This window comes from Pelobates fuscus, chromosome 1, assembly GCF_036172605.1.
Source record: "Pelobates fuscus isolate aPelFus1 chromosome 1, aPelFus1.pri, whole genome shotgun sequence".
Taxonomy (NCBI): domain Eukaryota; kingdom Metazoa; phylum Chordata; class Amphibia; order Anura; family Pelobatidae; genus Pelobates; species Pelobates fuscus.
The window spans coordinates 270,510,837-270,538,534 of NC_086317.1; the positions used below are offsets into that span (position 1 = coordinate 270,510,837).

General features: G+C 39.4%; 1 protein-coding gene across 2 annotated transcripts; it reads right to left on the reverse strand.

Moving 5' to 3' along the window:
• Positions 1–27,698, reverse strand: KCTD7 (potassium channel tetramerization domain containing 7). 2 transcript variants are annotated; one of them, XM_063444592.1, is made up of 4 exons: positions 27,308–27,698; positions 23,416–23,483; positions 19,494–19,672; positions 1–1,035 (listed from the first exon to the last, which is right to left on the reverse strand). In XM_063444592.1, exons 1-4 carry the CDS (start codon positions 27,455–27,457, stop codon positions 659–661), a joined length of 774 nt encoding a protein of 257 aa, XP_063300662.1. In that variant the 5' UTR covers positions 27,458–27,698; the 3' UTR covers positions 1–658. The 2 variants fall into 2 exon arrangements, with proteins under 2 accessions (XP_063300662.1, XP_063300661.1); XM_063444591.1 differs by having other exon boundaries at positions 23,314–23,483.

Sequence of the window (27,698 nt, forward strand, 5' to 3'; positions counted from 1 at the left end):
TGTAACAAAGAATAACCATCCTCCACCCAATACAAGATCTTGCACAGGGTATACGCACTGTTTTCAAGTACTTAGTAGTCACAATAACTTATCAACAGATACTATAAAGCAATTCATGGGAATCAAAGCCATTGACCATGTTGATTTGCAGCACCCTATGGAAATTTAGAGGGTCAACTCCAACCAGTAGACAGAAATGGAGTGACAACAGAAAAGAAGATATGCTATTAATTTAAATGCATGCACTTGATCTCCTAATTCCTATCCAATTTTACCATTATGTTCAAATAAAAACAATCTATATAATTATCCACTGCTCCTAGTTATTTTTTAATTGTCAATATGTGTTCCTCTTTTTCCATTAATCCAGAAATTACTGTGCACTTGATATTGTATGTCCAAGCTGGCTTTCAAATATACTTCAGTTTTCTATATTATCTTCCATTAGTAACACACTTATTATAGAATATCCAGTATTGATGTTTTGAAGGAATGATCGTCTTTTTGTTGCAGCTGTCTACATACTTTAGACATAATTTCAGGCTTTCCTTCATATTTCACCTTTTAGTTGTCTTCTCACAACCTAGTTTGAAACACAATCAAACTTACAATGTGAGCAGAAATTTGGTCCATAAAATATTATACCTACAATAATGTTTCACCACCAAGTAATCTTGAATTCATAGATGGGGCGCTTGCAATAATAATGATTTATGAGATGTTTGTCACATACTCCAATACATTGATGCTCCACTGTGATGCCTCTCTCGTACAAATCAGTAACTATGCAATGAAGGAGGTCATATACATCGGCAACAGCTTCCCAAGGTCCAAAGGACACATCAACATCACAGTGGTGCTCAAAATGTTTTGTCTCATTCTCACTCCTTTCAAAACGCAGTGTGTTGAATTGAGGACATTCATAAGGGGTGATTGGCATCTCTTCTTTAAACACGCAAACTTTCAGCTTTGCAAAGCGGGCCTTCCGTTGCATAGCGCGAAGTTTTCCAATTTCGATGATGCGCTCTAAGTGGTCTTTGGGTGGGTTGGTGGGGGGGAATGGAAAGAAAATATTAGCAATTTTTTAATGGAAAAACTATGAAACAACATATTTGATGTAAAATTATGTTTAACATATATGTGAAATGTATTTTTAATATAAACATATAAACAGGTGGAAATGTGATTAGACATGATGTATTATTTTAATATTGGAATCAGGTTATTATTATGACTGCGTTTCAGTACATTTTCACTCATGTTCTTCCCAGTGGACCTATACACAAGGGATCCAACAATAAGATATGTGTAATATCTCACCTGAAGAAAAAACGGCAACAGTCACAAAAAGGATATCTCCTTTCTCCTCTGATGTAATACAATGTGAAAGTAATAAATCAATTAAATGGTTGAATGGTTAGCAGTAAAAGAATGAAAGGAAGCGGTAGGAAGTGAGGGATAAAAGAATGAAAGGAGAGATAAACAGTAAGCAGTAAAATGAAATAAAATAATGAAATAAAAACGATACATAGTAAGGAGTAAAGCCATGAACGGAAATGATGCCCAGTAAGGAGGTAAAAGAATGAAAGGGAAAGATACACGGTAAGGAGTAAAAAAAAATGAAATAAGAGGGCAAACATTAATGCACTAAAAATCTGTTCTGTTCAAAGGACAAGCATTCTGGACTTCAATACAGTAAGTGAGTGTTCGCAAGATTGCTGGTTTGACTCAATGTACATCTTGTTGCATGTATGCATGCCTGGATGTACCCGTCCAGGGTCCATACCTTTGTGACGGTTGTGTGCGAGTGGCTTCTCTGGAAGCTCAGAGTGAAAATCTCGAGAAGTAAATTGCAACAGTGAGGGAGATCAACAATCTTGAGAGGAATCTGCTGCTCACTGAGCAGAGTTTAGTGGGGACAAGTAGAGGAGACGGAGGAGCTAACACAGATGGGGAACAGGCACGTAATTGGGTGAAAGTGGGCGAGGAAGCGGGGGGGAGGGAAGAGGAAAGGGCTAGCTAGTCCTGATTTTGTGCAACCTAGCAGATTTGCCCGTTTGAGTGAAGATGTGGGGAGCATCAGCTCAGGAGTAGCTGTATTAGAGGAAGATGTTACTTCTAACAGCCAAGGGAACAGCCCCTCTAGTACGGGTGGGGATGAAAATGTAAGGAAGGCTAGACAGGTTGTGGTGGTAGGGGACTCTATCATTAGGAGAGTAGATAGGACAATCTGCCACTCTGATCGGCTCAACCGGACAGTTTGCTGTCTCCCAGTGGCTCGGGTCCGGCATGTTGCTGACAGAGTGGATGGATTACTGGGAAGGGCTTGGGAAGACCCAGCGGTCATGGTCCATGTTGGTACCAATTACAATGTAAGAGGAAGATGGAAGGTCCTAAAGAATGATTTCAGGGAATTAGGTAGCAAACTTAAGAAAAGGACCTCCAATATGGTATTTTCTGAGATTATCTGTGCCACGCGCTACAGTGGAAAGGCAGCGGGAGATTAGAGAGGTCAATGCGTGGCTGAAGTCTTGGTGCAGGAAGGAGGGTTTGGGGTTTTTAGAGCACTGGGCCGACTTTGCACTTGGGTACAACCTTTATAGCAGTGATGGGTTGCACCTAAATGGGAGAGGGTCTACAATGCTGGGGGTAAGGATGGCTAGAAGGTTAGAGGAGATTGTAAACTAGTAGTAGGGGGGGAGGGTTATAGTAATCTACAATTACTAATGCAAGGAGCCTAAATAACAAAATGGGAGCAATAGGGGCAATAGCATACACTAAACAATTTGACATAATAGGCATAACTGAAACATGGTGGAATGAGACACATGACTGGGCAGTTAACCTAAATGGGTACGCACTATTTAGGAATGACAGAAAAAACAGGAAAGGAGTATGTTTGTATGTCAACCATGAGTTGAAGTCAAATCTTAAGCAAGTGGAATGTGATGAGGAAGATATGGAAGCTTTATGGGTAAATATCTGCTTGGGGCAAAAGAAGGGAAATCAACTATTGGTTGGAATATGTTATAAACCACCTAATTTTAATATTGACGAGCAACAACAGCTGTTTGAGCAAGTTGAGAAAGCTGCAAACAGTTTAATTATTGGAGATTTTAATTACCCGAACATAAATTGGGATAGAGGGACTAGTAGCTCTGCAAAGGGAATTAGGTTTTTGAACTTGTTAAATTACACCTTCATGTCACAACTTGTACAAGCACCAACTAGAAATGACGCTTGTCTGGACCTGGTTCTAACAAACAATGTTGATCTTTTGACCAACATTCAAATAGGTGAACACTTGGGAAATAGTGATCACAATATAGTGTCCTTTGAAATAAACTCAAAAAACCTAAACAAAAGCACATGGGGTATACTAAACATATAATTTTAAAAAGGACAATTTCTATAAGTTAAGGGAAGCTTTACAATATATTGATTGTCATAAACTCTTTAGTGAAAAGAACACTGAGGATAAATGGAACATCTTCCAACAAATATTAGGTACATTTCTCAGTATGTACCATTGGGTAATAAATATAAAAGAAACAAATAGAAACCAATGTGGCTTATTAGAGAAGTAAAACAAGAGATTAAAAATAAGAAAAGGGCATTTAAAACATTTAAATTGGACAAATCAGATGCATCCTATAAAAGATATAAGGAAGCCAATAATGCGTGCAAAAAGGCGATTCAATTTGCAAAACTTCAAAATGATAGCCAAAGAGAACAAAACCAACCACAAATAATTCTTTAAGTACATACATTCTAAAAAAACAAAAAATGAAAGTGTATGTACACTACAAACTGAAATGGCGGTGTTAGTTAATGAAGACCAGGAAAAGTCAGAAATTTTAAATAACTATTTCGCCTCCATATATATTAAGGAAGAATCCATGGCAATAGATGTGCAAATGACTGCTGCTTAAAACTTGCAGAAAAATTGTAATTGGTTAACTCAAGACAAGGTGCTGCAGCAACTAAAGAAAGCTAATACAAACAAAGCTCCAGGGCCTGACGGTATTCATCCACGAGTACTTAAGGAACTAAGTGTAGAAATAAGTGAACCTCTGTTTTTAATCTTTCAAGATTCTTTTCTTTCAAGAAGTGTTCCGGAGAATTGGAGGAGGGCAGATGTGGTTCCTATATTCAAAAAGGGTTCAGAATCCTTGCCTGGAAATTATAGACCTGTGAGCTTAACTTTTGCTGCTGTAAAAGTTTTTGAAAGATTATTAAGGGATAATATTCAAGAGTTCCTTGAGAAGAACATGGTTATCAGCAAAAACCAGCATGATTTTATAAAGTACAGGTCATGTCAAACTTACTTGATTGCATTCTACAAAGAAGTAAGTAGAAGTATAGATCAGGGTGTTGCAGTGGATGTGATCTATTTGGATTTTGACAAGGCATATGATACAGTTCCGCACAATAGATTAGTGTGCAAACTCAAAGAAATCAGTTTAGATGAAAATTCTTGTTCTTGGGTAGAACATTAATTTAAAAATAGAGTACAAAGAGTTGTCATTAATGCTAAATTTTCAAGCTGGACAGAGGTGGCAAGTGGTGTCCCTCAGGGTTCTGTTCTGGGACCCCCTTCTATTTAACATGTTTATTAATGATCTTGAAAAAAGCATTGAAAGTCATGTTTCAGTTTTTGCAGATGACACAAAACTCTGTAAAGTAATAAAATGTGAGCAAGATATTACTTTGCTTCAGAGGGATGTAGATAGACTGGGGGACTGGGCACTCAAATGGCAGATAAAATTTAATGTTGAAAAATGCAAAGTTATGCACTTCGGCGTAAAGAATGCACAAGCAACGTATACCCTTAGTGGAAGCGAAATAGGGACAACAACACACAAAAAGGACTTGGGCATTGTTATAGACAACAAACTATGCAACAATGTGTAATGTGTCAATCAGCAGTGGCTAAGGCCAGTTAGATATTGTCATGCATGAAAAAGGGAATTAATTTTCGGGATGAGAATATCATTTTGCCTGTTTATAAATCACTGGTAAGCCCACATATTGAATATGCTGTGCAATTTTGGGCACCTGTTCTAAAGAAGGATATTATGGCACTAGAAAAAGTGCAGAGGCGGGCTACAAAATTAATAAAAGGAATGGAACATATCAGCTATGAAGAAAAAGTTAACACATTTTTAAAACTCTTTAGTTTATAAAAACGTCGCCTGAGAGGGGATATGATAACATTATACAAATATATCCGGGGCCAATACAAACCATTGTGTGCAAATCTATTCACAAACTGGACTTTACATAGGACACAAGGTCATGCGTTTAGACTGGAAGAAAGAAGATTTTGTCTAAGGCACAGAAACGCTTTTTTTACTGTAAGATTAATAAGGATGTGGAATTCTCTGCCTGAAGAATTGGTTTTATCAGAGTCCATACAGATGTTCAAAGAGCAACTAGATGCATACTTGCAAAAACAGAATATTCAAGGATATACATTTTCAATGTAGGGCTATAGCTTCTTGATCCAAGGATTAATCTGACTGCCATTCTGGGGTCAAGAAGAATTTTTTCCTAGTTTGTTGCAAAATTGGAAATGCTTCAAACTGGTTTTTTTTTGCCTTCTTTTGGTTCAACAGCAAGAAACAAAAGTGAGGAAGGCTGAACTTGATGGACACAAGTCTCTTCAACTAACTATGTAACTATAAGTTGAGGTGCGTTACTATGGGAACTTTGCCCTCTGTGTCTTTGATGATAGGCAGATTCCTTCATGCAAAGAAAAAAAAGGGAGATTATTTAGTAGTCTGTGTAACTCTTTGCTAACATACTAACTCAATTTGGATGGTGTGTTCTGCAATTAAATTTAATGGGACACTAAAGTCACCAAAACAACTTTAGTTTAATAAAGCTGTTTTTTGTGTATAGATCATACTTCTGAAACTTCACTGTTTAATTTACTGCAATTTAGGAGTTCATTTGTGTTACTGTTTATGCAGCCCTAGCCACACCTTCCCTGGCTTACACAGCATGCATAAAAACAAAAGAGTTTCATTTTCAATTAGATGTAACTTACTTTAAAGGTTTCTACCTCCTTCTCTGTAAATTAAACTTTCATCACACACAGAAGGCTCCTGACAGGTCTAGCAAGCTATTAACAGAGCAGGATATAAGAAGTTCTCTTTTCAGGAAGTGTTTAGGAAGGGTGTTTAAGTCACATGCAGGGAGGTGTGACTAGGGCTGCATAAACAAAGCGATTTAGCCCCTAAATGGTACAGAATTGAGCAGTGAGACTGCATGTGCATGATCTATACATCAAAACTTCTTCATTAAGCTTAAGTTGTATTGGTGACTATAGTGTCCCTTTAAGAGGAGAGAAAAGGGAAGGAGAAAAACAAGGAAGAAAATAGTAATTAAGAATGAAACACAGAGAGAACATGGGTTTGACTCATTATGCACAACATATTTTTTATTCAGTTTTTGAAAATTATAATTGACTTAATTATATTTTAATACAGAATGTTTGCTAAAAGATTAATGTACTTCACTGTGACTTATTTAATGGATATATATATATATATATACGTATGTATATGACTATGCTATGTTTGTTATATTGAAGCCCTCCGCTCCTTCCCAATAAAAAATGGAGAAAAAAAAAGGTTCTCCTGCTACTTTTACTGGCCTTTCCAATTGCCTACCAGGTGTACTAATGAGAAGGATGAGACTTTAGAGAGCCGTTGAGATTATTCTCAGGTCACATCAGTGTTTCATCCCTCACAGGTAAACAAAACGAGTACCATGATATCATAATATATTATATTCTAATGCCATAATAATACATGCATATTGCTTTAACCAATAAGCCATTTATTTCACTAAATTATCAACAGCCTTATCTATTTATCCATACAGACACATTATCAAGAGATGAAAATCTCTCTGACTTTAAGAGCATTGTGAATTCAGCATGTTTTTGGTTTTTCACATAAGAGTTGTAGATTAGAACACTGAACAATTTCATTGTTTAGAAAGCTGAGGATCTGGGACACTTTTCTATACAGTTTTTTTTTATAGAATATTTTGTTACATACTGTTTTGTAATTGTTTTTTTCATTCAGCAGTCTTGGTTTGTCAAAAATAGAAGAAAAAGGGTGGCAGATCCTATCATAGGATAGAGACAGATAGAATTGGGACCACAGAGAGTTATCGACTGTTGAGTAAAAAAATATTAATGAAAGAAATACTTGCTTCTGTATCAGTTACCGGTATATTAAATTCTACGCAACCAGACATATAAAAATATCGTCCACAGTCCCACATAAGACAAGAGATATATAGATTAGCATTTGATACAGTAATTACTTGTTATAAGGTCTGAAAGGATAGAGTAGGATGGTGCATGGCCTGGACCTCTGTAAATGATACAACTAATGTTGTCAGGGATTTAACTGAAGTACTTGGTCTCTAACTCTTAATGTATTATTGAAAGAGAAGACATTTCCTAGTTTCAGAATTCCGAATCCATACTTTATCAGTATTAATTAGTGTCTGCACACAGAACAAAAACCATGGCAGATTAATTCTTCTGGGTATGGATTTGCTTCCTATATATTGAGATTATTTCCAATCAACATATGCAGGTTGAAGTAATAGTAATAGAAAGGGATTACAGGGAAGCAGTGCCTTCACAAGTGTCCTCAACTCAAATAAAGATGGAACGATATGCAAAACAAGAAGACAAATAAAACAGAATATAGTATTAGTATTTTTAATGCTGGTGATTGAAATCAGCTCCAGATATATGCGCTTGGATGGTACAATCCACATCTGTGGATATGCTGATCTGGGTCTCGGTCTTAATCTTATGTGGATAGGTATCCTTAGGCTGGTCAGCAGTGTGGTGGTCAGCGTTCGTACAAGTGGTCGCTTTCAATTTGCCAAAGCTTGGTTGCAGAAGAAGTCCTGGAAAATTCTACTGTGGCCATGACAGTCACCTGATTTGGACCACATAGAAAATCTGTGGTGGAATTTATATAGGCAGCTGCAGCCTTGAACTGAGCTGAACTGAAAGCCATTGCTCATGAGAAATGGGCTAATATTCCTCAGGAATGCTGCCACTGGTATCTGGCTATGAATCTCGTGTGCAGCAGGTCATAGCAGCGAAAGGGAGCTCTACTAAGTACTAAAGATGCTTGCCATGAAGGGTTGAATAATTTTGAGACTGGAGAAGTCATTATAAGTTGCATTTTCAGTCGAATTTGGGGAAACCACTTGAAGCATTGTGTTGCGCATTTTTTATTGCTTTTCTTTGATTTGTTGATTGCAAACAGCTAAAAGTCTGTAAATTCTGACAATAAACATGATTTTCAATGGGGGTTGAATAATTTTGATTCAACTGTACAAAACATATAAGCCGCACAGATATACAACCTCACAAAGCATCTGCCACACCCATACATAACACAAACAGAATTCCTCAACATAAATGAACTTTACTTTACAAAAATAGGCATGGTACTAATTTTGGCACTGAGCTACCATACGGTTGCTTACTTCTTGTATAGTATATAGTATTGTTCCTGACCTGACGAAAAGAGGATATTTTGGCATTAGAATGACTGGATCAACATGGCTATAGATGGATGGTCAGATGGATGGATTGACAGACAGAATGATATGTGGCTGAAAGTCCCTCTCTACATTTCTAGAAAAGCGCACAATTTTCTAAGCTCTAAGTATGAATTGAAAAAAGTATTTTATATCCTTTATTTTAAATGTAAAAGAAATGAGCATGTCATGAACAAAATATATTGTACTCATTATCTTGCTGGAGGACCCATGATCTATGACTGAGTCACAGCTTCCTGATACATCACTGTATGTTTTGCTCCAGAATGCCTTGACAGCACAGATTCCAGTGCCACGCCAAAACATCACAGGTCCTCCTCCATGTTTAATGGTAGGGATGATAGTCAATGGAGTATATTCGAAGCAAGGTATTGTTACCAGTGGGGTACGTCAGGGATCTGTACTTGGACCCATTCTATTTAATATTTTTATTAGTGATATTGCAGAAGGTCTTGATAGTAAGGTGTGTCTTTTTGCTGATGATACAAAGATTTGCAACGGGGTTCATGCTCCAGGAGGGATAAGCCAAATGGCAAATAAATTAGGTCAAGTAGAAAAATGGTCAGAGTTATGGCAACTGACATTTAATGTGGCTAAGTTTAAGATAATGCATCTTGGGCGTACAAACCCAAGGGCAGAGTACAGAATATTTGATACAGTCCTAACCTCAACATCTGAGGAAAGGGATTTAGGAGTAATTATCTCTGATGACATAAAGGTAGGCAGAAAATTTAATAAAGCAGCAGGAAATGCTAGCAGAATGCTTGGTTGTATAGGGAGAGGTATTAGCAGTAGAAAGAGGGAAGTGCTCATGCTATTGTACAGAACACTGGTGAGACCTCACTTGGAGTATTGTACGCAGTACTGGAGACCGTATCTTCAGAAGGATATTGATACTTTAGAGAGTTCAGAGAAGGGCTACTAAACTGGTTCATGGCTTGCAGGATAAAACTTACCAGGAAAGGTTAAAGGAACTTAACATGTATAGCTTGGAGGAAAGACGAGACAGGGGGGATATGATAGAAACATTTAAATACATAAAGGGAATCAACACAGTAAAGGAGGAGACTATATTTAAAAGAACAAAAAGTATCACAACAAAAGGACATACGGTAGTCTTAAATTTGAGGGGTGAGGGTTTAAACATAATTTCAGGAAGTATTACTTTACAGAAAGAGTAGTGGACACATGGAATAGCCTTCCAGCTGAAGAGGTAGAGGTTAACATGGTGAGGGAGTTTAAGCATATGTGTGATAGGCATAAGGCTATCCTAGACTTAAGATAAGGCCAGGGACTAATTAAAGTATTTTGAAGATTAGGCAGACTAGATGGGCCAAATGGTTCTTATCTGCCGTCATATTCAAAGTTTCTATGGTGATCTTTTCTTTGAAAGCTTCTTTTTTTCTTCTGTAAACATAGAGTTGTTGTTATTTTCCAAAGAGCTCTAATTTTGTTCCATCTGTCCAAAGGACTTTCTCCCAGAAGCACTGTGGTTTGACAACATGCATTTTGGCACACTTCATTTAGAGCTCAGAGTGCTGGTGCATTACAGTATTTTATTAAAATGCAAGGGTGCCAGTAAGGGTACGAATACTTTCAGTCAAATATGTATATAGATAATGTCTGCACATTAGGCACATGGCAGTACCTTTAATAAACCACGGAGTTGCACAAAGTTTTGAGGCCTGTGTAAAGTGCAAAAGCCATTGTGAATGAATGAACAGCCAGATATATTGAAACCACCTTAAAAAACTCATGGGTTTGAATCGGAAACTTCTAAATGGGACAACTCATTATTAGATGTAAAGGTGATCCCAGCTACCTGGAACATCAATATTATTTGCTGCAGTTATCTGGATTTGAAATGTCAACCAGAGATCACGCTCCAGGGTCCTTAGAGTAACACTGGGACAAAAAAAGACTAACAGAAAAAATCTAATGTTTAGAACTTGAGATTGGTAAACTGAAAATAATTCACAGGCACTGGGACTTGGTCATACCTTACAAAAGAACAAAGTTTAATAAAAGGCAAGCTAAAATTAAAAGTCCTTATTGCTTTAAGTATTATTTTGATTTATCACCAGTGAATTATTCATTATGCAGTTGATGAAAGAACAAGGAACAATATGGGCTGCTATCAAGACTGTGAAAACAAAATAATTTTTCTAATGTGACAGGCAGCTATCAGCAGGCACTCAAGAATTTAATATACAAGAGAATTTAATCTGATGAAAACTTCACCCACACATTTCATACCAAATGGATACAAAGGTAAAAGCTTATATACAAAAAAAAAAGAAAAAATACTGCAAATGATAGCACTGCAAAAAGAAAAAGTTTCTACCTGACTTGTACATAATACTATGTCTACAAATCTGATCTTGAGAAATATCAGTCGTGGAACTACCGGCGGTGGGGACGGCGGGCAGAGCCAGCGCCCATGCGAGCTAGATACATATCACAGCAGCTCTGTGTTTCTTATCCAATTGAGAAGATTTTCCATGCCTATTATTGCTTGGAGAGGCACCGTAGATGCAATAAATCAATGGGAAGAAAACAAAGCACCGCGCAGACCTCAGCCCAGGATCCTGGGATATCAGGGTTTTTATGCACATGACCTGAGCCTTTCAAGATGGCACCTGCAGAATCCTTCATAACAAACTCGTCAGACGACAGCTTGCCTGCAGGTTGTTGGAGGCTTTTGAGTTACTCTTTACACCTTCCAAATGTGCCTTTACCTTACGCAATGCGAATTAGGGATTATTCTAACTTCAGTGACCGAATAATGTACATTTTTATTAAAGACAGGAGGTGATTATTTGCTTTATCCTTCTTTACTGAACCTCCCAGCAGCAAACAAACAGTTAAACAATAGTTTAACACATCCAGTCAGTATATTGTGGCTGTGAGACTCCTCCCACTTCCTCTTTCTTGATGCAGCCGATAACTTGAAGTCAACCGTGTAAACCATAAATAACCATAGTCAACCGTACAAACCAGATAGAGATTAACCAATCCACAAGATGGGTCAAAGAAGGTGTGAACGATGCGAAAGCTTCACACTAAAACGAAAAGAAAATTTGGGAAAGTATGGTGTAATTGGTAGACTGGCAGTCATACAATAATGCACAATAAATGAGCAATTTTATATGAAAAAGTAAAATATAAATATATTGTTAGAGAATAACTAATCAATTTAAATCATGAAATAGTCATAGTCTGCAGGTATAAGACGGTGTTCTAAGTGGAAAAAAAACATAACTTACCTGCAGGGCCATTTAGCAAAAAAACAAAGGTTCTCAAATGGATGGAGAAAAGGGGAGGGAGTGAATTAAAGGAAAAGAGATAAGAAATGTACCGGGTGGGAAAATATACGCCTCCTGTGTTTAATAAAATTTAGATTATTCGGTCACTGAAGTTAGAATAATCCCTAATTTTATGGCAAGACAGGAGGCTTCATATTTGCTGTTTTGACGTCTGGATAATAACTGAGAAGATGCGTGAGATGTAGGACAGAAATAGAAGGTACGGAAGGTGGATTCCCTTCAATGCCCGCAAGTAACCATCTGATCCAGCGAGCGATCATGGGACAGGAAACTGGGTTATGTAAACGAACATAAGAGACAAAAAGAGGCCATGATGTAGCCCGGAGAGGGGAGATAAGGTCGACGTATCATTGTAAACCACAAGCGACACAAAGAGCAAGTCTATCTGGAAAGTAAGGATAAAAACAGAAGTGGACAAGACCTTTGTGTGACGGGAAATTGAAAAACAAACACCCTCAGGTGTGAAGGTAATATCATATCAAAAGCCATGATCTCCAAAACTCCTCAAAAAGAGACCAAACAGAGCAAAAGGGCTTGTTTGGCTGAGAGTTGACATAAGGAAAGTTCCAAATTATAAGGCCAGTTTTCAAGGAAAGCTAACACTCTAGAGACATCCCAAAAGTGGGTGTATCAAGGTGCCGGGGGGTCGAGGAAGATGAATACTCCGTAATTACCTACAAACGGAGGGATGTTTCCCAACCAGAACCTCACAAATCGAGTTATGAGCTGCCGAAAAAAGAGAAAATTTACAATATTCACTAAAGTAGATGAAAAGGGATCCATATACCTTTCCAAATGCCAGCTAGTCCAGAATTGCCATGCAGAAAGGTATGCTCTATGAGTTCCTGGAGCCCAAGAATCCCAGAGGAGTCCTCGAGTAGTGTGTGAAAGTCCTGAGACATACCAGGATGCCCTGAAACAGTCTAGGCTACGAGCCAAAGACGACCTTGAATGGCTAGGGGATTGAAACCAGAAGAAGTAGCGGGTAATCTACCGACATTTCCAGAAGGTTGGGCTCTCCAGAGTGGTATTATTAGGAGAATCTTGACACCAAGTGTTCTGAGACGATGAAGAATTTGTGGAATCATTGAAGAGGGTGAGAAAGCGTACAATCCTGTTAACAGCCATGGGTGTAGAACAGTGTAGACTGCCTGGGATAACGGACCGGGAAGCCAACTGAAGAAGGCTTCAGTCTGACGATTCAGCCTGGAGGCAAACAGGTCCAAAAGGAGAGGTCCGCAGAGTAGTTGCAGATGATGGAAGTTCTCCCATGAGGTCTGAGAGGAGTTTTGAACGTGAACCCCCTAAACGATTGACAGATAACAGACAGTGAAAACAGTCATAAACGTCCTTGGGGAAACTGCGGATCGCAAAGGATCCCACCAGCAGTTTGAGGCAGTTGATATGCATTGTGCGTTCTGACAGTGTCCAGAGTCCGCCTGTGGAGAGGTTGGAACAGGTTTCTGCCCCCAGCCTGGAAGGCTGGCATCTGATTCCAGGATAAAATCAGGTTGGCGTCCAAAGATAGCTTTCTCGTTCCAAGCCGGCATGTTCTGGAGCCACCAATTAAATTCTAATTTGACTTCTTCCATTAGAAAAATGTGTTGGTCGTATGACTCGGATCTGCGAAGATAATGTGTTTTTAGACGTTGTATCGCCCTGTAGTGTAAAGGGCCTGGGAAAATTGCCTGGATGTAGGCTGAGAGTAACCCTATGATTCGCGCTACATCACAAAGCTGAATGCATTGAGAGGACAGTAGTTTTCGAATATCCTTTTTGATGGACTTTATCTTTGACACTGGAAGCTGAAGGACCAAAAGGACGGAGTCGATCTGGAATACTAGGAACAGAATAGAATGAGACGGAAGAAGGGATGATTTCTCGAAATTGATTACAAATCCGAGGTTCTGAAGGAGAGATTTGGTCATCTCCGTGTGTCTTTGAAGGGTGTCTGGATCTTGAGCCATGAGTAGAATATCGTCTAGATAGACGATGGATCGAAAACCTTGAGATCTGAGAGAAGCCATAACAGATTTCATCAGTTTGGTGAAACACCAGGGGGTGGAAGAGAAAAGGGAGGTAAGTGAATTGCCAGAGGTCTTGTTGCCAGAGAAACCGTAGAAATTGATGGTGTGAGGTTGTCACTGGGACGGTAAGGTATGTCTCTTAAATCGATGCAGGAGAACCAATCTCCCTTGCAGAGAAGGCCACGAAGCATGTGTATGCCCTCCATTTTAAAGTGGAAATATACCACAAATTAGTTCAAATCTTTTAAATTGATAATAGGGCGGTATTCGTTGGATTTCTTCCGAACCGGGAAAATGTTGTTGATAAATCTGGGTGGGCAGGGAGAACGCTCGATCACACCTTTTTCTCTGAGCTTACAGAACTTTGAGTGTAGGATTGCGGTGTCTGACAGGGATATATGTAGGGGTTATGGAGGGAATTCCTAAAGTTGGTCTGATGTAAAATCTATGTGAAACCCGGACACTGTTTGAAGGATCCAAGGATCTTGAGTAAGGAGAGACCACTGTGGGAAAAAATTAGTTAGACGGCCTGCAATAGGTAGTAGAAAATAAGTTAGGTTGATTACCTGGAGGAGTGCGACCCCTGAGTAAAGCGATCAACGTCCTCTAAAAGATCCTCTGTTTGTAAACAGTTGTCTGTGGTAGGGGCAGGTATAATGTGAGTTCCAAGGCTCACAGGGTTGAGGCCTGTTACCTTTGAAGGCGGTTCTGCCAGTAGCTTGGCCTCTGTGGCGACCGGCCCTTCCACAAAAACGATGGGAGCGGAAAACTCTGCGTAGGGACGTTTGGGCCTTGTTGAGCGAGGTAAAACAGAGATGTGTCTGTTAAGATTCCTCATAAACTGGGCGCCAAATAAAAGGCCATTAGCTTCAGGGACGAGTTCTTTTGAACTCAGATCTGCCAACTTTGCATCTATTTTTTTATAATTCGTCTGTGCACCGTTCAGTGGAGATAGCTACATTGGCGTTGTCTAGTAAACATATGGCTCTTTGCACCCATTCACGCACTAGATGCGGATCTAAGGAACCCTCAGTGATTGCTTTATCAGCCAGTATAAAAGATCTGTATTAAAGGAACCTGCGATGTCAAGCAACTTGTCCTGAACAGTTTTCAGACCTTGTTCGAGGCCCTTGCCCTTGGGTGAAATTCAGGCGTTTGAGCCACCTTATCAGGTATGGTTGGACGGGGGCATTCAGCCCTCAATTTATTCCTGATTTCCTTCTGAAGTGGTTTGCGAAGTCACATCCTGCAAAACTGGGCTATGTGGTCTGGTGGTGCCCACTCAGCCGAGAGGGGATGCTTAATGATCCTGGGTCAAAAAAAGGTTGGCCACTAGAGTCTAGTAAGGCATCAGAAGATTGATCCTGGGTTTTGGCAGGATTTTTAAAAACTGTAGGATGTTTAACATAAGGAGTATCAACGTGTTGTACATCACTGGGGAAATCATCATCAGAATACCACACGTAGTATTCGTCCACGACCTGTAGGTCATAGACAGCTTCTATCAGGTTTAATTTTATCAATAAATGACGGCTCAGTCAACCTGTCACTTCTTAGGAGTTATAAACGTTAAAATATATGTGTGCCGAAGGTACGGCTAACTATCGTAATAAGAGATGAAGAATTCAAATGCGAAGAATGCTGAGGTAAGTAGATTCCTGAGCCAAGCCCCGATGTGCTTTTTGCCAGGCAGGCTCTTCAGGGGGAATGAAAGCTGTCTTTTTCATAGCAATTATAGCTACCTTACTCCTCAGACGATAGGTGCCCACGAAGGCAGAGCACAGGATACTATATATTGTATAATACAGCTCCAGATAATTGTTGTATAATAATTAGAAGCTTAGATATTCAGTTTTATTAGAATATTAGGTACTGATTAAAACACGGCTTAGTTTATCTACCCTAATACTAGCATCTCTATTAGACAGTCTTCTATCATTTGCATTAACACTATCTGGATCACTAACGCTCTAGCTAATTTGCTGTTGTACTGGTTAATTAGCCTTTTATTATTTCTTTGAATATATTCTTGACTGTTTAGCAAACTCAATGACATTTGGGCATTACATTTAAAACCTAGCCTGGCTGATTGCCAGCACTAACAAACTTCACTAAAAGCTTGCTCTAGTTTATCAGCTAATCAGAATCTCAGCTATCTTTCCAGTCAGTTTAGCATATGGGGGATACCCAAAGATGCAAGGGTCTGTGGGGGTCACCCACTTTGTATTATGGCAAGCAGACGCAATAGACAGCTATTAAGTGGTGCAGAAAGTACCACTGTAGCAAACAGGGGTCACCTGTTAATAAAGGTGGTCACCCTTTAGGCAGATAATTGTTTGGATTATACTAATCTTTAAAGGACTAGTAATGTGACCTACATGTGACAGGAGAGCCTAGAAATAAATGAAATAAAAACATATTTACAATATATATATTAATTACAGAATAAATGATCAAATAAAAAAACATAAAATGCTGTTTAGCAAGCAAAAGGACTTACCTTGGAACTTGCTTAGAAAGACTTATTGGAAAAAAAATCCTGTAGAAGGTAAACTGATATAAAGATAAACCGCTGTTTGAATTCGGAAGAAAACTACCAAGACAAAATGGCCGCCCACACAGAAATTGAGGCTTCGACTTACTCGCGTCACTGAGAGACGTGGGGAAAAATAAGTTGTGAAAAAGAGACAAAACAACTCACGGCTAGTGCGGCTCGACACAGAGCTTCGGGGAACTAAAATAAGCCGTGATCAGATTGCGGCAAGTAAAATGAGTTATAAGGTACACAAGGAGAGCTAAGTGCTGTTAAGAAACCTGTGGGCTGACAGAAGGTCGGCCCAAGGGATACAAAAATGTAAAAATATACCGACAATGTAAAATTATTAAACACATAAAAAAGGTAAGACAATTTAAATGTTACAATAGCATAAGGTAAAATATATAGTAATAAAAGAAAAAACAATGTATAATTAACTGTGAAAGGCAAATATAATTAGAATTGACTCACCTGGGAGGAAAGCAGCAAAGAAAGAGAAAGTAGGAGGTGTCTCACTGCCACAATATACCGACTGGATGTGTTCTGATTGGTTGATTTTTATACTATTGTTAAACAGTTTCTTTGCTGCTGGGAGGTTCAGTAAAGAAGGATAAAGCAGTGGCGGAATAAGGGGGGAGGCGGAGGGGGCGGTCCGCCCCGGGTGCCACCTGGTAGGGGTGTGCCATGACCCTGGTCTGAGGGCGAATGGGGGATGTGTGCGCCCCATGGCAGCTCGGGTGTCGCACAGCTCACACGGAGAGACCAGCAAGATGAACTCGCCGCACGGAATTAATAAGGGGGCGGAGCTACTGACATTTAGGGGTGGAGCCAATCTGCGAGCGGGGCGGGGCTTAACACGGCCCTTACCTGCTGCTGTTACTGCTGCACATGGAGGTGCAGCAAGACGAAATCCCTGCTCCTCCACCTACCAGGCTCCAAGGACATCAGGCCAGGGAATCCACTCCTCCAACCCACACTGTCTGTAAGTGAGTGAGTGTGTGTGTGTAACTGTCTGCCTGTAACTGTGTGTGTGTGTGTGTGTATGTGTCTGTAACTGTCTGACTGACCCTGTAACTGTATGTGTGTGTGTGAGACTATCTGTCTGTATAACTGTGTGTGTGTGTGTGTGTGTCTGTAACTGTCTGCCTGACCCTGTAACTGTATGTGTGTGTGTGTCTGTAACTGTCTGCCTGTAACTGTGTGTGTGCGTAACTGTCTGCCTGTAACTGTATGTGTGTATAACTGTCTGCCTGTAAATATGTGTGTGTGTGACTGTCTGTCTGTAACTGTGTGTGTGTGTGTAACTGTCTGCCTGCAACTGTGTGTGTGTGTGTGTAACTGTCTGCCTGTAACTGTGTGTGTGTGTATAACTGTCTGCCTGTAAATATATGTGTGTGTGTGTGTGTGTGTGTGTGTGTGACTGTCTGCCTGTAACTGTGTGTGTGTGTGTGTAACGGTCTGCCTGTAACTGCGTGTGTGTGTGTGTGTAACTGTCTTCCTGTAACTGTGTGTAACTGTCTGCCTGTAACTGTGTGTGCGTGTGTGACTGCATGCCTGTAACTGTGTGTGTGTGACTGCCTGTGACTGTCTGCCTGTGACTGTGTGTAACAGTCTACCTGTGACTGTGTGATGCTGCCTGTAACTGTGTTTGTGACTGTCTGCCTGTGACTGTGTGTGTGTGTGTGTGACTGTCTGCATGTAACTGTGTGCATTACTGCCTGTAACATACTGTGTGTGTAACTGTCTGCAACTGTGTGCGCGTGACTAGCTTCCTGTAACTGTGTGTGTGTGTGGTTGTAACTATGTATATGACTGTCTGCCTGTGACCGTGTGTGTGACTCTATATGTGACTGTCTGCCTGTAACAGTGTGTGTGACTGTGTGTTACTGCTTGTAACTGACTGTGTGTGTATGTAACTCTCTACCTGTAACTGTGTGTATGGCTGCCTGTGACTATATGTGTGACTGTCTACATGTGGCTGTGTGCGTGTGACTGTCTGCTTGTAACTGTGTGCCTGTAACTGTGTAACTGTAACTGTGTGTGAGGGGGTGCAGGGATTTTGTAGAAGGGGGCAGGGGTTTTAAAAAGTTTACAAACTTGTTCAACATTTAATTTTTTTTTTAAAAAATAAGATATAAAATGTAAAACAAAGAACACTTTTCTAAAAATTTAGAAGTTGGTTTTTTTTTTTGGAGGGGGGGGGTGGGGAGGGAGCGGGGGGGTGCCACACACTCTAGGTACGCCCCTGGGATAAAGCAAATATGAAGACTCCTAAAAGCCTCCAAATTACCATTCCTTCTGGCATTTCCTTCTGGAATGCTTCAATCAGCATCTCCTCATTGAATCAATGCATCTTTATGAGGAAAGTTTAGTGTCTCCATGCAGAGGGTGGAGAAAGTGAATGTCAGTGCTGCACAGTGTGCAGCTTCCCCAGGTAGCACCTATAGTAGCCATCTGAGGAGTGGCCACTGGAGGTATCCTTAGGCTGTAATGTAAACAGTGTCTTTTCTCTGAAAAACTGTGTTTACTGCAAAAAGCCTGCATGGACTTACTATACTCACAAGAACAAATACAACAAGCTGTAGATGTTCTGGTGACTGTAGTGTCAGCTCTAAAAAAAATTATCACCTGCTCTGCAATTTGAAATGTTCCAGAATAGGCTCCTGTAAGGTGTAGCAAGTTATTCGCAGAGCAGGAGATAGGAAATTTTAAATTAAACAGAAGTTGCAGTAAAGGAAGTGTAAACATTAGCTGAGTCTTTACAGGAAGTGTGTATGAAGGCTGTGTGAGTCACATGCAGGTAGGTGTGCCTAAGCTGCTTAAACAAAGTGATTTAACTCCTAAATGGCAGAGAATTGAGCAGTGAGACTAGAGGGGCATGATCTATACACCAAAACTGCGTCATTAAGCTAAAGTTGTTTTTGTGACTATAGTGTCCCTTTAACAAACTGTGTTGCCACCACTGAAATTGCATTTCACAAACAGAACAAATAATACCTTTATAATATGGCATCAGGTCCAGAAACGCCTGCCTTACTTTCTCCCCAGTAAGTGGCTGCAGTTTGTCTAGACTGTCCACTAGGGGACCAATTGAGTAGTACTGAGCTTCCTTGTACACTTTTTTCACACGATCTCGTGGAGGCAGCTCTCCGCAGCGCAGAAAGTTCAGGATGTCTCTAAAAACAAAATCACAAAGAACAAGAAAACTCAAATCTAACAGATTATTAAAGGAACACTATAGTCACCTAAATTACTTTAGCTAAATAAAGCCGTTTTAGTGTATAGATCATTCCCCTGCAATTTCACTGCTCAATTCACTGTAATTTAGGAGTTAAATCACTTTGTTTCTGTTTATGCAGTCCTTGCCACACCTCCCCTGGCTATGATTGATAGAGCATGCATGGAAAAAAAAACTGGTTTCACTTTCAAACAGATGTAATTTACCTTAAATAATTGTATCTCAATCTCTAAATTGAACTCTAATCACATACAGGAGGCTCTTGCAGGGTCTAGCAAGCTATTAACATAGCAGGGGATAAGAAAATCTTAATTAAACAGAACTTGCAGTAAAGAAAGCCTAAATAGGGCTCTCTTTACAGGAAGTGTTTATGGAAGGCTGTGCAAGTCACATGCAGGGAGGTGTGACAAGGGTTCATAAACAAAGGGATTTAACTCCTAAATGGCAGAGGATTGAGCAGTGAGGCTGCAGGGGCATGTTCTATACACCAAAACTGCTTCATTAAGCTAAAGTTGTTCAGGTGACTATAGTGTCCCTTTAACAGTGAACAGATTAACAGGTCATTTAAAGATAAATTGTTGTATTTACCTATGTTTATGCACTTTATGTATATTCTGGCCAGTTAAACTGCAACCCGGAATATATAAAATACAAATATAACCCTATTGACTGAACAGGATTATGAGCACTGTCAATTACAGAATAATGTATGTATTTATTAAAATCTTCCTTCTCTTCATGCAAATCTATTTACGTCTCCAATAATTGCTCTGTTTCCTGCAAGAGGTTTCATTTTACAAAGATGAGGTCACATTGACTTCAATGGGCACTTATCTCGGGAATTTGATAGGGAATTTGTTTGATATCGATCGTCCATATCCATAGTAATGTGTAGTCCAAATTAATGTATCTGTGGAGTTTGTTCAAAAACTTTGCTTGAGATGGCAGAGAATATTTTTCTAAATTAAGTGGCATTGCATAAAATGCATACCTTCCAACTTTGAGGGTTATTTAAGGACAGGAGAGGTCAGTCTATAGCATGGGAGTTTAATTCACATTACTTATGATACACGCACTACAAAGCCTGGACAGTGTGTGTTTCATGCTGACTTGAAGCCCTTAGCAGTCAAGTTCCAAGACACCTGTCAACAACTTTTCACTTTTTAAAAGGGTCTAGACTCAAAATATTAAGAATATTTTTTTTTTCTGACAAATTTGCTTGGTTTGGACAAAATAAATAATATATATATACACTGTGCAATAATCATGCTGTCTAATAAGCATCCTGATATGCCACACCTGTAAAGTGGATGGATTATCTCGTCAAAGTAGAAGTGCTCACTAACACAGATTTAGACAGATTTGTGAACAATATTTGAGAGAAATAGGCCTTTTGTGTACATAGAAAAAGTCTTAGTTCAGCTCATGAAAAATGGGGGCAAAAACAAGTGTTGCATTTATAATTTTGTTCAGTGTAAATCAGAAAACTATAACAAACCGAGTGTACACTAAATTGTTGGTTTTTTTTGTTGAATTTGGCAATATTTGGCCAATTATTCTAACAGAGATAAACGGGATCATTAGTTGTGCATCGCTCTACACAATTAAAACCCCAAGATTCGTTCATGAGTAAAGCTGGCCTCAAATTCTGCACTTTGTCAATCAGACCTCCAGTCCTGTTACTTCCTGGTTATTTAGCTCAGTGGAGCAAATAGTGGAGCTCAAGAGCAGGGGTGGGCTTGGATATAAGATTTGTTCAGCTTTCGCATGTTGTTTTTATTTGAATTATTAAATACATGCATGTTTTCATTGGGGTATATCTACTAAGCAGTGTTTTTTATTTTATTTTATTTGAGTAGTGGAATGTCCCTTTAAGACCAAGCACTGTTAAGAAATACAAGCCCCAGCAGGCCCTTCCATTGTATGTAATGAAAATAGAAATAAAATCAATTATAAGCACAGAAATAACCTGAAAGCAAAGTGGGTGGTTGAAAGGATTCACTACACTGGGCCCATTTACTTAAAATAAAAGGGGCAGGTAATTAACACTGCCACAAACAATGTTTACGTAACTGTTCTGTTGTCTTTCCAATATACAACAAACAATTTCGGCAAGCATTGTAACCTACAGTATGCAAGAGTTACAGGTCACATAAAAATTAAACATCAATTAAACTCCATGCACATTATCTTATTATAGGTAAGCACCAATAACATTGTGGGTTCCCCCAAGCACTTATTCATAAATATTTATGGGTGATGAGTGGTAAGGCAGGGAACATATTCAGTATTGCAACCAAAAGATTAAATATTAAATTGGAATAAATGAGACATTAAATATACCTTACCCTTGCAAAATTTTAAACTGTATTTGATTTTGTGTGTGTGTGTGTGTGTGCACTGTTCCTTTAATGGTATTTTGTATATGTATTCTGTATTACTTGCATTCTGGTGAGACACAAGATAAACTAGATTTCCAATGTTAATAAATTACTCTACTGGGCTGCATTTAAAAGAGAAAATACTTACCAAAGTCATGTTGTTTATTGCCCATATCACCAGTGATCAGTAGGGCTCTAAAAGGAACACTTTAGGGTCAGGAACACAAACATGTATTTCTGACCCTATAGTGCTAAACCAACCATTTAGGTGACTTGCCCCCCTATAAAAGTTTAAAATTCACCTTATTTTCAGCGACTCCACCCCCTTTGTGATATCATCAAAATGCCTGATTTTTAGCCAATCCAATGCTTTTCTCAGGGAAAGCATTGGATTGGCTAAAATCGGAACGGGGGCGGGGCCAAATGCCGTTCTGGCCAATCAGGAACTCCTCAAATCAGTGCATCTCTATGAGGAAAATTTTGGGGGACGCTGAACATCAGGGCTGCCTTTTCGGCAGCACTGACCCAGGAAGCACCTCCAGTTGCCATATAAGGAGTGGCCACTTGGAGGTGTCCCTAGAGGCAATGTAAACACTGCCCACTGCCTTTTCTCTGAAAAGGCAGTGTTTGCATGAAAAAAGCCTGAAGGGAACTATTATACTCACCAGAACAACTACATTAAGCTGTGTCCCTTTAAAGTTAACTGATGAAGCTATAACTCAAAGGAAATAAGCATTACCACTAGACAGCATTCAGCATGGGTTATGAATACAAATTGCAGTGATCCTCAACTTTATCCCCACTGACAGATAAATATGATGATCTCCAGTAATGGGAAATAAGTCTTTACAGAGGTACAAAAGGTACAGAGGCTCCACGTTTTCGAAATGTACTTTAACCCCTTAAGGACCAAACGTCTGGAATAAAAGGGAATCATGACATGTCACACATGTCATGTGTCCTTAAGGGGTTAAAGCAAACACATGGGTTTGTTTTCAACAATGGTACAGCACTGATTTAATTTTCATGACATTGTGCAAGCTAGGCTATAAAACTTCACCAACACCACCTAAAACCAATATAACTCATATCTGTTTGTACTCCATGAAGAGGGTCATGTGCTAGGACAGTATAAATATGAATTAAATGAATTAAATGAATACAACCGATCAGAAAACATTTGTCCCTGAGCATTTACCCAAAACATGTTCCATCTCTGTCAATGAAATATCTGCCTTCAGCATCTGTTGGGATATAATGGCGCCCACTGAACATGGCAGCCAACATGGTGTCCTCATACCTCTGAAGCGTCGATAGTCTAGTCGTGAAGCACATCCCTCCCACATTAAGTGGAATTACTTCAGGAAGCTGCAAAAAAAAAATACAAAACAATTAAACATTTTGTAACAACTTGGATGATGATGGAGATGATGCCAACTTGTAGTTACCACAAAAACATTTGTAGAAAAACAAAGGAATAAATAAAAATGAAAAAAAAAATCTCTTAGCTCCAAATCACTTTGAATCCCCACAAATTCATTTTACTGAATAAATCAAAGTGAGTTTCTAACAACTTTTCATTTTAATCATAGGTTTCATTTCGCACATTTGAAAAAAAAAATCTTAATGGAGTATCAGCCAATACAAACTTTCTCTCTTCCAGGTCATCGAGCCAGACAATGCCCTGTAACGTTTACAACATCTGTGAAATCTTTGTCAACGTACTGTCAGCGGAGATTAGAATCCCAGCAATAAATAATGTTCTTGCCTGTTTTCTTTGGAATATATTCCACATGCTGTTCTTCCTGGATTTCCTGAGTATTCTCATTGCATTGGTGGGAAAAGGGTGGGAGTTGAATGTATGTACAATTAATTTCGAAAATCCATATAATAAACATTTAGTACTGTTCTGCCATTAAGCAATGCAAACCTAATCTGTTGGCTTAAAATATATTTCTTGTTTAATCGGGAAGTACTGTCAATGTTACTAAATTATGTCTTATTATTAAATGATGTACCTTTATAGACACCAAATTCTATAAAACTCAGTGAAGGACATTTAAAGACCACATGTGAGAGGCAGAGATAAGCACATAAAGGACTTTGCCTGCAAGTTTACAGTGTAAAGATAACAATGTGTAGGCCTCTTGGGAAAGCATTAAATAATCCTTTAAATTGTCCTCAATACTGTACTGATACTCTGAATCTGCACTAAACATTAGTATTAAACCAATGAAAAACTGAGGGAAAAAGGTGGGAACCGAGCACCCACTTTTTCCCCCTCACTTTTTCATTGGTTTAATACTAATGTTTTTTAATTTGATTTGTTTTCTAAATTGAAGCTTATAAAATGCTGATATTTCTCACATGAACATTTTTCCCCAAGCAAGTGTATTCCTATGAAATATTGTGAATGCTTACTTCCCTTGACTACAAAGTAATTTAAAAAAATTAATATAATGCACAGGGGGGGGGGGGGGGGGAGGGCAAGTAAACGCAAAGCATGGAAAAAATGCTATAGGAGTGTATTTCATAAATTGTACCCAGGCCTCACTCAAAAATCAGTTTGTTTGTTTTTTTATCTCAAGCTTTTCATCAACTTCTCTGGCTTCCACTGTAACATTCATAATTGTAAAAGCAGTGTGAACTAATGTGCAAATTGTGAGAAATTCAGTTCAGTTATTCCGGCCTAACATTTGAAGTTCAATTCTGAAAAAGCCCAACTTTGACCCTAATTCCCCGTCCAACTACCGCCCTATCTCGCTACTGCCGATTCTCTCCAAAATCCTTGATCGAGTTGTGTATGCGAGATTGACAGACTTCCTCGAATCCAAATCTCTGCTTGAACCGCTTCAATCTGGATTCTGCGCTCTTTACTCTGTTGAAACAGCTTTGACCAAAGTATGCAATGATCTTGTAACTGCTAAATCCCATGGCCCCTACTCCATCCTAATTCTGCTCGACCTTTCTGCTCCTTTTGACACTGTTGATAATCAACAGCTTCTTCTCATCCTCTGTAATCTTGGTCTACGAGATACCGCTCTCTCCTGGTGCTCTTCCTACCTCTCTCAAAGCGCTCATTCAGTGTTTCCTTCTCTGGCTCTGCCTTTTCTCTCCAAACCCTCTCTGTTGGTGTTCCCCAAGGGTCTGTCCTTGGTCTCCTATTGTTATCAATCTACACTGCCTTCCTTGGTAAACATATGAGCTCCTTCGGCTTCCAGTATAAGTTCTATGCGGATGACACGCAAATTTATCTCTCCTCCTCTGATTTCTCACTACCCCTCTAGACTCGTGTCTCTGACTGCCTATCTGCTATTTCCAACTGGATGGCTGCTCATTTCCTTAAACTGAGCCTGACCAAAACAGAACTTCTGGTCTTCCCTCCCTCAAGTGTTGCTTCTCCCTTGTCTGTGTCCTTCCAAGTCAATAGCGCTACCATGCGCTCTACCTCTAAGGCTCGCTGCCTAGGTTTTCTCTTTGACTCCAACCTCTCCATCACCCTTTATGTCCAATCAATTGCCAAATCCTGCTGCTTCCATCTCAAAAACATAGCGCGCATCCAACCCTATTTAACACCTGATATAACAAAGGTGCTTGTCCATGCCGCTGTCCTCTCTCGCCTTGACTACAGTAATCCGCCTATCAGTGGTCTTACGTGTTCCCAACTTGCCCCGTTACAGTCTATAATGAATGCGGTAGCGAGGCTCATCTTCCTGTCCGCCAGCAATTCCCACGTATTCAAAGTAAAAATGTTTATTGTGTAATAAAAAAATGTCAAAGTAGTTTAAAATATGCTATTATCACTTCAAAAAAGGAAGAAGCATTATGTTATGGTTGGGGTAGGGTGAAAGGTGTGTTTTTTGTGGGTTCTTCCTTGTCGTGACTACAATCTCCATGATCCCAAGACACATGCAAAGGAATATATAACTGTAAATTAATTTAAGCAGCACCAAGAAGAGTACAGTATATTGGTCTTTCTATCACTGATACAAATAGACTGCAAAGGACATTAAAAAAGTTTAAAGTATAAAACAAACAGTTTTTTTGCTGAAAACGTTATATTGGAAATACATCAGGAGAGATAGCAACTTCAAAAGAGTAGGTTGTTTTTTTTTTGGATCTGTTAAAATCTTGCACTGGACTTTTTTATGTCATTTTTATTTTAGCAAGTTAAAATGGTTGGAATTCTAGAAGGAATCACAAGCATCCGATAGGTGTGCCAGGTGTGCAAGTGTCAGATGTCCGCACTGAGCCCATATAGGCTGTCCATGTTTTCTTTTTTGTTCAGTTATTATCATTTATATAATGCCAAAATTTTCCTCAGCACTTCATGGAATGGGAATAATTGGCAACAAGTAGGTGACAAAATATTAAAAGACATGAGGTGAAGAAGGCCCTGCCCAAACGAGTTTACAATCTATGAGATTGACAGCTGGCAGTTAAATAGTTTAGCCAAAGTTTTGGTGTGTTTTATTAGAAGAAATTACCCTTAGGATGATTGAGTTATCAAAAAATATTTTCCTTTTATATATAAAAAAAAACCAAATCTCTAGTGTACATTAAACCAGTGGAAAGAATTAAATGTTGCATATACTAAACAAATTTTAAAAACAACAAAACAGCTATTTATGTACAATTAATAGATGGGCTCTAAGTGTAACTCTGGGGCAACGTTCTGAATCACCATGGAAACCAATGGAATATTTATGCTCTCAATTTGTACAACTCTTTCAAATTAACCTTATGTATATTTATTTTTATATATATATATATATATATATATATATATATATATATATATATATATATATATATATATATATCAAAGAGTACCTGAATCCCATTATAATAGTGGTACCTTGTACTATAACTATATGATCACAGACAGCAGCCCCAAGGGGCACATGCAGAAACACAATGACAATGCCTGGGTTCACATGTATATTAAAACATAGTGTCCAGCAAAAAGTAGACTTTCCTTTCTGTTTGATGGGCATTAAAGGGCACCAATCCCTGGCAGCAGGCTCTGTGGTCAGCCAATGTGTGCAAGCAGGAGGAGGGATGGGACAGTCTGCTAATGGAGAACAGATGGCTGTGTCAGAGAGCTAACGGTGCAGGCTGGCACTGAGCTTGGCACTCTACTCAGCCTGGCACTGAGCTCGGTACTGAACGCAGCCTGGCACAGCCCTTACCTGCAGCGGGAGTAGCTTGCCCTGCAAGGAGAAGGTGGCACTGCTCGGGGTGGGCGTAGCAGGCTCGATCAGCTCATCCTCAGCATCAGAACTCGACATGGCATCGTCAAGGGTCCCTCTGTTTTCAGTCTGCCCCGAAACTACCACCATCCCTCTGTGCTGCTTTGCCAGGGGGCTTCACTGCTCAGAGCTGGGGGGAGAGGCTGCACAGTGACCCGAGCACTGCTAGATCACAGCCTCATGGCCAGGGGAGGCTGCTGTGTCATGTGCCTGCCTGACAGCTCTGTCTTATAAATTATATATTAGCTATGAATATATATCTATATATACACACAGCCAGGTTACTTATGGGCAGATTGAGTCTAACTGTATGTGGCCCTGGCTACAAACC

Excerpts from the sequence above, each read along its gene's own strand:
- KCTD7 (XM_063444591.1), bottom strand. The coding sequence starts at position 27,457 with ATGGTGGTAGTTTCGGGGCAGACTGAAAACAGAGGGACCCTTGACGAT. Across the intron at positions 23,484-27,307 it reads GCAAGCTACTCCCGCTGCAG|CTTCCTGAAGTAATTCCACT; the intron begins GTAAGGGCTGTG and ends TTTTTTTTGCAG. Across the intron at positions 1,036-19,493 it reads CCTGATGCCATATTATAAAG|ACCACTTAGAGCGCATCATC; the intron begins GTATTATTTGTT and ends ACCCACCCAAAG.